Source organism: Ammodytes marinus (genome assembly GCF_949987685.1).
Source record: "Ammodytes marinus genome assembly, chromosome: 2".
NCBI classification, from domain to species: Eukaryota; Metazoa; Chordata; class Actinopteri; order Uranoscopiformes; family Ammodytidae; genus Ammodytes; species Ammodytes marinus.
Genome location: NC_137231.1, coordinates 32,172,379 through 32,184,878, shown reverse-complemented (window position 1 = coordinate 32,184,878; position 12,500 = coordinate 32,172,379). Strand labels below are relative to the sequence as shown.

The 12,500-nt window shown below is 38.8% G+C and overlaps 1 protein-coding gene across 1 annotated transcript in view; it reads left to right on the top strand.

Moving 5' to 3' along the window:
• The window catches only part of fras1 (Fraser extracellular matrix complex subunit 1), a gene marked incomplete at its 3' end in the record, with an annotated part of 305,792 nt that overhangs the window by 291,875 nt on the left and 1,417 nt on the right, over window positions 1–12,500 (top strand). Inside the window, exons 59-73 of the mRNA XM_080036137.1 lie at window positions 768–924; window positions 1,465–1,547; window positions 1,846–1,963; window positions 2,482–2,669; window positions 2,979–3,149; window positions 3,599–3,703; window positions 4,245–4,477; window positions 5,612–5,772; window positions 6,260–6,474; window positions 6,764–6,914; window positions 7,735–7,847; window positions 8,632–8,786; window positions 9,307–9,423; window positions 10,295–10,461; window positions 11,186–11,391. Of these exons, the coding sequence (XP_079892263.1) occupies window positions 768–924; window positions 1,465–1,547; window positions 1,846–1,963; window positions 2,482–2,669; window positions 2,979–3,149; window positions 3,599–3,703; window positions 4,245–4,477; window positions 5,612–5,772; window positions 6,260–6,474; window positions 6,764–6,914; window positions 7,735–7,847; window positions 8,632–8,786; window positions 9,307–9,423; window positions 10,295–10,461; window positions 11,186–11,391 (2,340 nt within the window). The remainder of the gene's footprint in view (window positions 1–767; window positions 925–1,464; window positions 1,548–1,845; window positions 1,964–2,481; window positions 2,670–2,978; window positions 3,150–3,598; window positions 3,704–4,244; window positions 4,478–5,611; window positions 5,773–6,259; window positions 6,475–6,763; window positions 6,915–7,734; window positions 7,848–8,631; window positions 8,787–9,306; window positions 9,424–10,294; window positions 10,462–11,185; window positions 11,392–12,500) is intronic.

The following is a 12,500-nucleotide window of genomic DNA, read 5'->3' as shown; positions in this document are numbered from 1 at the left end:
GTTAAGGCAAGTTCACTGTAATTCCAGACAGTTGGAGGAAGTCTTCCGTGCTGACTTTAAATTCCTGGTAATGGCTGTTAACTTGAACTTCCTCAGCAATTAACAGTCACGATGATTCTACTTTTCATGAAGTGCCTCAGAATTGTGCTAAGAACGATTGTGGAACGTTAAGTTGATGTAAGTGCTTAAGAATTTAAGATTTCGTGTTCAGAGTATTGAACAAAACTAATGTTGAGAAAATGGCCGTTTTAAGATGGTTGTATAGGAAAGAATATACAGACGCAAACAGACAAGGTTAAATAACATCTAAATGTACACATTAGACATTTTATTTTTCCTTCTATGAAAGAAGGCATGTAATGGAGGCAAAATAGACTAAAACAATCTTAAAATTTACCAGTATTTAGAAAAATATATCTTTTTCGTCTGCCGTCTCACCATAATCCTGTTTGTATCTTACCCTGCCTATTTAAATGTTTATTTTTGTTTTGCTCATTTATTCTCCAGGTTAAAAACTGCTCTGTTCACATAAACGACGACTCGGTCTTTGAGCCAGAGGAGGAGTTCGCTGTAGCTTCTGTTATTATTCGAAAGGGTTGGGGTTACCCAGGGAGCGTTGCATTCTAGAACTTTGTAGAACTTTCTTGATGATGTCATATTACACACTGCACCTTTAAGTGCTTTAGAAACTGCTGTGTCTCACCATACTCCTGTTTGTTTCGTTACCCGTCCACTTAAATCTTTTGTTTTGCTCATTTATTCTTCAGGTTAAAAACTGCTCTGTTCACATAAACGACGACTCTGTGTTTGAGCCGGAGGAAGAGTTCCAGGTTCATCTGGGCACTCCTCTGGGAGACCACTGGAGCGGAGCCATGATCGGAGCCAGCGACATAGTGACCATCACCATCACCAATGATGAAGACGGTGAGAAGAGGTTCAGTTACTACATAAGTCACATATTGTATGTAATGTAGATAGATCAAAAATAATTTAATTGGGCAGCAACCTCTGCCCTATATAATTACAAGCCCATTTCAATTAGTAGATTTGTGTAGTATTATTGCATTTGTTTTATGAATAAAATTATGATAAATGACAAACTCAGAGATTCTGGAGTCGACACAGCACAGAGAAAGTCCAAGTGACCCACTAACCCACCATACCATCAGTGCCCACCGGAGGGCAGCACTGAACCCTTTAATAATTATGTATTTTCTCTGTTTTTACTATTAAATGCAGGTTTCTGATGTTGTAATGTCATGATGTATTTTATGCCCATGTTAAGCACTTTGAGTTGCCTCTGTGTCTGTTTTTTTTTCATCGTCTTCCAAAGAATGTACAATTGACTCACTAAAGCACCATACCATCAGTGCCCACCGGAGTGCGGCACTGAGCCCTTTAATAATGATATAATAATAATACATTTATTGATATAATACTAATACATTTTTCCCCTCCCTCCAGCCCCCACCATAGAGTTTGAGCAGGCGTCCTACCAGGTGAGGGAGCCTCCCGGTCCCGATGGCGTAGAGGTCCTGAACATTAAGGTAAATTATTATTATTAATCAACTGTTCACTTTGTTGTGTGATTGTTGTGTTCTTGTTAAACCGCGATCGGTGCACGAGAAAGACAATGTTTCTGCCAATTTGTCTGGCAGTATTAGTTCTTTGTTTTTATTATCTTTTAAATGCAATGTCTAATCTTCATGTATTGTCTTTGTTCTTATTATCTCTATTCTTAATGTCTAATCTTGATGTATTTCATGCCCCTGTAAAGCACTTTGAATGGCCTATGTGTATGAATTGTGCTATACTAATAAAGTTTCATTGTTTTGTGTTGCTAAGGTGAATCGCCATGGAGACCTGGACCGGACATCAAAGATCCGTTGCAGCACGCGGGACGGGTCGGCCCAGTCTGGAGTCGACTACAACCCCAAGAGCAGAGTGCTGAAGTTCACCCCGGGTCAGTGTGTGTGTGTGTGTGTGTGTGTGTGTCTGTGTGTGTGTGGGTGTGTGTGTGTGTGTGTGTGTGTGTGTGTGTGTGTGTGTGTGTGTGTGTGTGTGTGTGTGTCTGTGTGTGTGTGTGTGTGTGTGTGTGTGTGTGCGTGAGTGCGTGTGTGTGTGTGTGTGTGTGTGTGTGTGTGGGTGTGTGTGTGTGTGTGTTTTTGTTGGACTAATAAAAAATTCAAATGCTAATTTGAAATCTTGCTGGTTTGACTTGGCAGACAACTGATGTTATTAAGTGGAAGTACTTTAAAAATACTAAATCATCTAAAAATAAATATCCTTAAATCAGACAATGAACAACATATGAACAAATCCTTCTGTAATAACCTTCAGAAAAGTGCTGAGAATAATTACAGAAAGTTTAGTTGATGTAAGTGCTTTAGAAGTTCCATTAAATAGGCCGCAAACATCCCGATTTTCTTTATAGAAAGATAGTTAAAAATGCCTCAAACATCTGTCTTTGCTTATTTGCAGGAATGGACCACATCCTGTTTAAGGTTGAGATTCTATCCAATGAGGACAGAGAATGGCACGAGTCCTTTTCATTGGTCCTCGGCCCCGACGACCCAGTGGAGGCGGTGCTGGGGGAGATCACCACGGCAACAGTAACCATTCTAGACCAGGAAGCTTCCGGAAGCCTCATCCTCCCCGCAACACCTATTGTAAGAACACAACACACACACACACACACACACACACACACACACACACACACACACACACACACACACACTTAGCGCTGTTGGTCTCGTTTGCTGTTACATGTAATTTATGATCATCAGAGGAAAAATAAACTTGTTTCGGAAATACTTAAAAGTTCCTCTTACCATCTTTAACTACATAAATTATAATGTTTTAATAAGAAATACATTCACATTTTGCTATGATGGTTGTTTCTTCAAGTAGTTTGATTTTGGTCAGTAAAATCCATCAATGTTAAATATGTTGCCCCCACTCCTTCCCCCCTTTAGGTGGTCTCTCTAGCGGACTACGATCACGTGGAGGAAGTGACTAAAGAGGGCAGTAAGAAGACCCCCTCTCCGGGCTACCCTCTGGTGTGTGTGACCCCCTGCGACCCCCACTATCCCAAATACTCTGTAACCAAAGACCGCTGTGAAGAGGCCGGCATCAACCAGACACAGGTACGTACCACCTCAACAAGATGTTTTTGCACTAAACCAGGACTGGACTTAATTGTGTTGTACTTGTTACAATGACAATAACTTTATGATTTTATGTTATGATTTTATGACCTTGTGCCCAGGCCTGTGTACATGTTGTCAAGGTCAAGGTCACTTTTATTTATATAGCACCTTATAAGAACCTAAATTCACCAAAGTGCTTTACATAAAATACATAAATTAAAATATAACAGCACACATTAAAAAAACACTTACAGCAATGACACAAAACAATTCATTAAAACGTAAAAGCCTGTGAAAAAAGGTGAGTTGTGATGTTTTGTGTCCGCTATTGTATTGTACTGTTGTGTGTTGTTGGCCACTCCTCGCTGTGAACCAATTTGCCCTCTTGGGACACTAATATTAACCTTGAACCTTGAATAAAGATATTTTATTCTATTGTTTTCTAGGTGCACTTCTCCTGGGAGGTAGCGGCCCCCACTGACACCAACGGAGCGCGATCACCTTTTGAAACGGTCACAGACACAACGCCCTACACAGGGGTCAACAATATGGTGAGTTTGTGGTGTAGTGGTTAGAGCCATCTCCACCATTGTGTCCTTGAGCAAGACACATAACCCCAAACTGCTCCAGGGGCGCTGTACTATGGCTGACCCTGCGCTCTGACTTCCCTCTGGAGTGTGGGAACTTGAGAGGGGATAATCGAAGAACGAATTTTGATGCACCTTACAAATAAAGATACTTGACTAAACTTACTCTCTCTCTCTCTTTCTCCCTCTCTATCTCTATCTCTATATCTCTCCCTCTCTCTCTCTATCTCTCTCTCTCTCCCTCTCACCTCTCTATCTCTCTCTCTCCTTCTCTCTCTCTCACCTCTCTCTCTCTATCTCTCTCTCTCTCTCTCTTCTTTTGAACAGGTTTTTTTTAAAAGATAATTTATTCAACTACAAAAGAAGAGACATGCAAAAACTGCACTTTATTTGTATGTTCCTGTAATATAACAAAAAATCTCTCTCTCTTGTAGATAGATGTCCAATTAATCTAAAGAAAAGCAAAATTTTGAAAACTAATAATCCAAATCTCTCTCTCTTTCAGGTCTTGGACAGTATCTATTTCAGTCGTCGTTTCCACGTGCGTTGCGTTGCTCAGGCGCGGGACAAGGCCGGTCACCTAGGAACGCCTCTGAGGAGTAACATAGCAACCATCGGCACGGACGGATCCATCTGTCACACACCTGTCACCACGGGAACAGCCAGAGGGTTCCAGGCACAGTCCTTCATAGCAACGCTCAAATACCTCGACGTCAAGCACAAGGAGCATCCCAACCGGTGAGGGGGGATTTTAATGATCTTATATATTGTGTTTTTATTTTCATATTGCTTAGCCTTTATACAACAAAAGTTAAAGGTGCAGTGTGTAATATGACATCATCAAGAAAGTTCTACAAAGTTCTAGAATGCAACACTCCCTGGGTAACCCCACCTCTTTCGAATAATAACAGAAGCTACAGTGGCCTTCAAGGACAAGAACAATTCTAAATTTTAAACAATGCACCTGATGACATTCCAACTATGACACTTTCAAGATGGCGGCACTAGGCCTTGGTCCAAAATATGCAGAAATATGGACATATATGAGACCCTTTCTAAGGAAAAAATAATAATTAAAAAAAAATGTTCAGCTATTATGCACTAAATTAAATGTACTTATGGATATTATAATTACTTTCTACAAAATTTGCTAGGAAATAAAACACAAAATTCTACACACTGCAGGTTTAAAGGTGCACTGTGTAGTTTCAGAGGAGGGGGATTTGTTTACATTCACAGAGCCTGCAGTTAGTTTACAAAACATATTTTCTCTACATGTTATTCTTAGTATTGAATAATTCTATCATCATAAATTATCATTATTTTAATGTTGAGAGACCTGAAACCAAACGTTAAGACTAGAATATGTTTGTAAACCAAACTGTGGGCCCTGCTACTGCAAACAACAACAACAACAGTGAAACAGTAACTTTTCAGGAAGCTTTCTAACTTCAAACAGTGTTCTAGGGATCACATTTTTCCCTGTGAGGAAAGTTTGTTTATTCAGTTCAGAGAATGTACCTCACAAAATGTTCACTTGTATATACCCAAAGTTAAATAGTGTTAATGTATTGTATTTTCCTTCTGTGTCTGTCCTTATATAGATATTGTATATAAGCTTTCTAAGTCTAATTGCACGTGGTTAGCATTTAGAGCTCAGCCTTAGCATGAGGGTTTAGAATCCATTATCTCAAAATATTGGAATAATATTTTTTTGATTAGCCACTTTTTTTTATGGTATTCGTTCACTCTAAAAGGTTCGAGGGGATGGGAAGATGGTGGATTTTTTTAAATATAAGTGTTCTTGACCAAAATTTTGTGCACTGCTTGTTAATCTATTGTCTTTTCATCCTGTATCTGTCCCGTGTGTAGGATTCACATCTCGGTGCAGATCCCCCACCAGGACGGCATGCTTCCTCTGGTCTCCACCATGCCTCTGCACAACCTGCACTTCCTGCTCTCTGAATCCATCTACAGACAGCAACACGTCTGCTCCAACCTGGTCACTCTGCAAGACCTACAGGGGGTCTCTGGTTAGTCTAAAATACACATGCATAGACAGACGGATAGACAGACAGACAGACACACACACACACACACCGCACACAGAAAGACAGACAGACAGACACACAAACGCACATTTGTACGGCTACACTTTCATTGACATATTGCATTCCCTAGCCCCTTACCCTAATCCTATCTAATTGCCTAACCCCAACCCTATTTTTTCCTTTTTTAGCTTACACTCTAGTGTTTTATTGCCCATAATCACAAAACACAGTTAACATAGTAGGCTGTACTGTATACACACTGTAACCTAGAGTTAACTCTATTTTATGGAGAAATATTTTCTGGGAATTCAGATTGGGCAAAAATATAGTTTATATACTTTAGTGACCTGCAATGTTGTTTAATATGTGCAATACAATACAATTAGTCTTAAACTTTCATCCATTTCCTTTATCTGTTTAAATGTAAAAATGTTGAGCTAATGGAAACTCTGTTGCTATCTTTCCACAGAGACGGGTTTCCTTGACGACGTGTCCTATGACAGCATCTCCCTGGGCCCCGGTTACGACCGTCCGTATCAGTTCAACCCAAACGTGCGCGAGGCCAAAAGCATTCAGCTCTACAAACACCTCAACCTCAAGAGCTGCATCTGGACCTTTGATGCTTATTATGACATGACAGAGCTCATTGACGTCTGTGGGGGCTCCGTCACCGCCGATTTCCAGGTATGTATGGGAGTCAAGGGGCCATAAAATTGTTGTATTTCAGGAAATGTTGAATATACGTATATGCCTGTATTTTTTTATACAGGTGAGGCTAATTTTAAATATTGTTGTAAATTGTATAATGCAATAAAGGTTTTATATTTATTTTATATTTTATTATTATCGGCAATGGCAGGGACAACAAAATCAGGGGGTACATTTACAATATAAGTCTACAGCCTATGGTCACATGCAATTAAATTCACTGCCAAATTAAATGTTAACCTGTAATCTGTTGTTGTTGTCTCAGGTGCGTGACTCTGCCCAGTCCTTCCTGACGGTGCAGGTGCCTCTCTATGTGTCCTATATCTACGTCACGGCTCCGCGCGGCTGGGCCTCACTGGAGCACCACACTGAGATGGAGTTCAGCTTCTTCTATGATACGGTGCTATGGAGGACAGGTATGGGCTGATTTGAATGGGGGTTTATTTATTCATTATTTTTATTTATTTTTAAATTTTATTTTAATTCATTTTCTTAGGTCAGCACGGCTTTTAGTGGGCTTTTATTTATTCATAATTTTTTATATTTTATTAATAATTTTTTCAAATTTTTTTATTACCTATGCTTTTTATGAGTTTCCCATTTGCATACATATTTATGAACTTATAACTTATTTGAATGGGCATCCGTTATTTTAATTCATTTATTAATTATGCTTCATCAGTTTTTACCTGTGATGTCAAGTCAAAGAAAAAAGCAAATTTAAATAGCATTATTATTATTTAACACAGCAGACACCGGATCAACTTTGTGTATCTTTATGAGCAAACCATAACATAAAGCACAAGTCTCACAATATGCACTGCTTCTTGATCTACATACCTACAGTACCGTCTTTTGCCATTCAAAAGTCGCAGGCTACACAACATGTTCAAAAACTGTGTTCTCATCTAGCCCAATACAATCCACCTGTGCTGTTGAGCTCACCTATTTCACCTCTTGTAGGCTAACAATGTGCCACCCAGTGTTCAAACATACCATCTTTATTTGTCAGGTCACTATACAGACAGACAGACAGACAGACAGACAGACAGACAGACAGACAGATAGATAGATAGACAGACAGACAGACAGACAGACAGACAGACAGACAGACAGACAGACAGACAGACAGACAGACAGACAGACAGACAGACAGACAGACAGACAGACAGACAGACAGCTTTGACCCTTATCTGACCCCTGACCTCTGTGGCTGTTGTGTTGTGCGTGTTTCAGGTATCCAGACAGACAGCGTTCTCTCAGCCAGACTTCAGATCATCAGAATCTACATCAGAGAAGACGGACGACTGGTCATCGAGTTCAAGACACACGCCAAGTTCAGAGGTTCGGTTCACCACATACTCAATGAGCTTAAATACAGAATTATGGTTCACTATTTCCACCAAGACCTTATTGATATTATTGTACAATTATACTGTTATGCTGTCACTTTTATGGATACAATGCGGGACATTGACAGGTTTCCGAAATGTTTTAAAAAAGTTCAACATTTAGGTTTAAGTAATTTTCAAGTTATCGACTATGTTATGAATGTTATGTATATGACTATAAGAAACCCTTAAGGTGAATATGGTAAACATGTTAACTTATAGATACAATCATGAAACTTGGCCAGTCTGATTTGATATGCAAATGTGCATATTATAAATTATAAATTATGTTTACTTTGATTTTAATATTTTATTATTGTGTCATGCATTAGCATGCCCAACCCACAAGGGCTTACAAGACACCATTATGAAACACAGACAGACCAAAAACCAAAAATAGATGCTAAACAATACTAACATTAACGATATAAACCATCCCGACGTTTCATCCAGGCTTTAGAAACAAAAGAGGCCAACTTATAAACATTAAAGGTAAACAAACATTCCATCATGTTGAGCTGTAAAATGTACTGATATTTTGATACCATCAAAAAAAGAAAAAGTAAAATCAGTTTTATTTGTATAGCCCAATATCACAAATAGTCATTTGCCTCAGTGGACTTCACGTTCCATACAGTATGACCCCCTCTGCCCTTACACCCTTAGACGCCTCCATTGGCTAAAAAGTAAGTTCATAAATGTTTAATCTCTCTCCCTCTTCTCTTTCTGTCCCACAGGCCAGTTTGTCCCAGAGCACCACACCCTGCCGGGGCACCAGTCCCACCTCATGGCCCCCGATCACCTGGGAGGAATAGAGTTTGACATCACGCTGCTCTGGAGCGCGCAGACATTCGACTCTCCATATCAACTGTGGAGGGCGACCAGCTCCTATAGCAGGTCAGTGGATGGATGGAGGGAGGGAGGGAGGGATGGATAGATAGATGGATGGAGGGAGGGATGGATGGATGGAGGGATGGATGGAGGGAGGGAGGGAGGGATGGATGGATTGATGGAGGGATGGAGGGAGGGAGGGAGGGATGGATGTGTGGGTGGGTGGATGGATGGATGGATGGATGGATGGATGGATGGATGGATGGATGGATGGATAGATAGATAGATAGATAGATAGATAGATAGATAGATAGATAGATAGATAGATAGATAGATAGATAGATAGATAGATAGATAGATAGATAGATAGATAGATAGATAGATAGATAGATAGATAGATAGATAGATAGATAGATAGATAGATTTGCAAATTTCAGTACTTACCCACATTCTTGATGATGATAGATAGATATATAGACAGACAGATATACAGACAGACAGGCAGACAGACAGACAGGCAGATATATAGACGGATATACAGACAGACAGATAACCCCGTTTGCTATGTCTTTTCTCCTCTTAACAGAAAAGACTATTCTGGGGAGTACACAGTGTTTCTGATCCCGTGCACCGTGCAGCCGACTCAGCCCTGGATCGACCCGGGAGACAAGCCTCTGTCCTGCACCGCACACGCGCCAGAGAAGTACGCACATCTTTAATAAAGGCTTTAAAAGTACTGCTGTACATATTGAAGAAAATATATATATTAAAAAAAAATCAGAAATCAAAAGGCTATAAATGTACTATTGTACAATTGAGAAAAATATATATACAGATTTTTCTTAAATCTTCATCTCTACATTATTACATTAATAGAAATGCTTTTAATGAGAATATGTTTTGGGGGAATTTGGTAGAAATGTTGTCAGTAGTTTGTAGAATAAATCCAAAATGTTCATTCTACTCAAACATATGCCTATAAATAGTAAAACGAGAAACACTGAACATTTGGAGTGGTCTCTTCATTTTTTCCAGAGCTGTATACATATTGAAAGAAAAAAAAATGCTACACAAGTTATGACAGAACTCCTTTAAACAATGAAATGAAATGAAATGAATAAAAAAAACTGTCAAAAAATCACAAAACTATTTAGACGGAGTGCTCATGCAAAGTACTTTTTGGCTTTGTAAAAGGAAAATCAGATGATGTATTCAAGTGCATAATGTAGTATTTGACGAAGGTAACTTGATGACTTTAAAAGTGATGACAGAACTCCTGTACAGGGTCCCCACGATCATAAAATTCCTGGTATAGTTATGGAATTTGAAGAATCTTTTACCAGACCTGGAAATAGTTTGGAATTAACTGAATATTTTGGGTAAAGTTTACACAATTTTTCGCTAGTGTTAAAACCAGTTCATAAAAATCCTCCAAACCTGTCCTAACGTTATGCGAAATACTGTTGTTTAAAATCTTGCTTGTTTGTTTTCTCCACAATAATTCCTGGGAATATCAGGCTTTTAAATGACAAACGTAACACATGGCTTTAACCTGTCTTATTGTTCTCCTTTAGGTTCCTGGTTCCGATCGCGTTCCAACAGACCAACCGTCCGGTTCCGGTGGTCTACTCTCTGAACACAGAGTTCCAGCTGTGTAACAACGAGAAGGTTTTCATGATGGATCCGGCTACTGCTGACGTCTCTATGGCTGAGATGGACTACAAGGGAGCCTTCTCCATGGGTACGTGCATCCACACAGCACAACAATGTTAAATGTTATTTATCATGAAAAGGTCAGTATTTCTGGAGAATGCTCGTTCTCAAAAATCGGTGAACATCTCCTCATGATCCGCTACGTTTCCATTTAAATACACATTCTAGGCTTTGGTAACTGGTATGTAAACAACTGCTTGTTATGGGCCATGCACCATAAATAGCAACGAGCCTGTTTACAGATTTAATTTGAGGTACTGTATTTTTTATTAAGCCGCAATCATCAAATATAAAACAAAATAAATAACTGACACATTTCACTTTGTGTAATGTATCTAGAAAATATGAAAGTTTCACTTTTTGAATAGACTTTTCCATTATATTCAAATGATTTAGTATTTGTCCAAATGTACCAAATAAACTCATTTTTTGACTATTTACTAAACTATTTATTATACTAATAATTATGATAAATACTATTTAAACGTAGCATTAAACCTGTTAGTATAAAAAAGACCTCAAACTGGGTCCTGAGGTTCTTTTATTAAAATATTGTTTTATTCCTGTTTAAGTCTACCTGACCTGTTTTACATAGAATTGATGATTTGTGTATTGAGTGAGTGCTGGCTGTCTGTTTTTGTGGGTTTTGTTCTGTCGTTTACTGTCTTTTGTATGTGATTGTCTCTCTTTGTTTTGAAAAATTTGTATGAATAAAATATACAAAAAAAATGTGCCTGTGCTGCCCCCTTCAGGCCAGACGTTGTATGGCAGAGTGCTGTGGAACCCGGACCAGAACCTGAACGCAGCGTACAGGCTGCAGCTGGAGAAGGTTTACCTTTGCACCGGCAGAGACGGATACGTGCCGTTCTTTGACCCGACCGGGACGCTGTACAACGAGGGGCCGCAGTACGGATGCATCCAGCCCAACAAGCATCTCAAACATAGATTCCTGCTACTGGTACATACATAAACTTTATATCTATTGTTATTATTTTTTCATATAGGCTATAATTTTTTTTTTTTTCGATTTTATTTAATTTTATTTAATTTACTTATTCTTATTTTTTTTCAATTTTTTTTAATTTTTTTTTTCTTCATATTTTTTAAGTTTTACTTTCCTTTTCATTTATTTTTCTTTCTTTCTTTCTTTCTTTCTTTCTTTCTTTCTTTCTTTCTTTCTTTCTTTCTTTCTTTCTTTCTTTCTTTTTGGTGATAATGTACAAGACAGAAAAAGTATGTGCACACAAATAACAACCACATTAAACAACGACAAGGGAGAAAAAATAGGGGATGTTGTGGTACATAATACAGACATAATCACTCACTCACTCAATCACTCACTCACTCACTCACTCACTCACTCACTCACTCACTCTCACACACACACACACACACACACTCCTTTCTTTTGACCGGCCACACCAGTCCAACCAGTCTTTCCAGTTTTTTTGAAAGATATTCAAAGCCTGGGGTTTATTTAAATGACGGCCATTTTCCTCCATGTAAATTCTGCTTGCAGTCGTTAATACACTTTGACTATGTCTAGCAGGGACACACAGGAACCAGACACATTCAAACCTAATGCATTTGTCCTGCTGCTCCTGCATCTCCACTATATTGCAGACAAAAATGCAAACAATTCTTCCCTCTTTTCCTCTCTCTTCATATTCCCTTATATCTCCTCACGATCTACAAACTGTAGGTGTTCTGTGTGCGCTGAAAAAAAATCCAGTGTTAATACACAGACTAGGCTCTGTAAACTGGTATGTTTTTACAAAGGGTATGTTAACAAAGGGGCCCAACCTAGCTAGCGACATGCCTCTTTACAGAGCCTAGGTTGTGTATTAACAATGGATTTAAAAGATCATGAGGAGATATTCACTGATTTTGAACAATCGTTCTCTAGAATAGCTGACTCTACCTTTAAAATGAGCCATTGGTTGACTTAAAAATTATTTGTTTTGTGCCACAAATATACCATTTTACTATTAAATTGTGCTGATTATTTTTGTGTCTCTTATATATTCCCTCTGTAGGACGTAAACAGCCTGAAGTGTATAGAAAGTA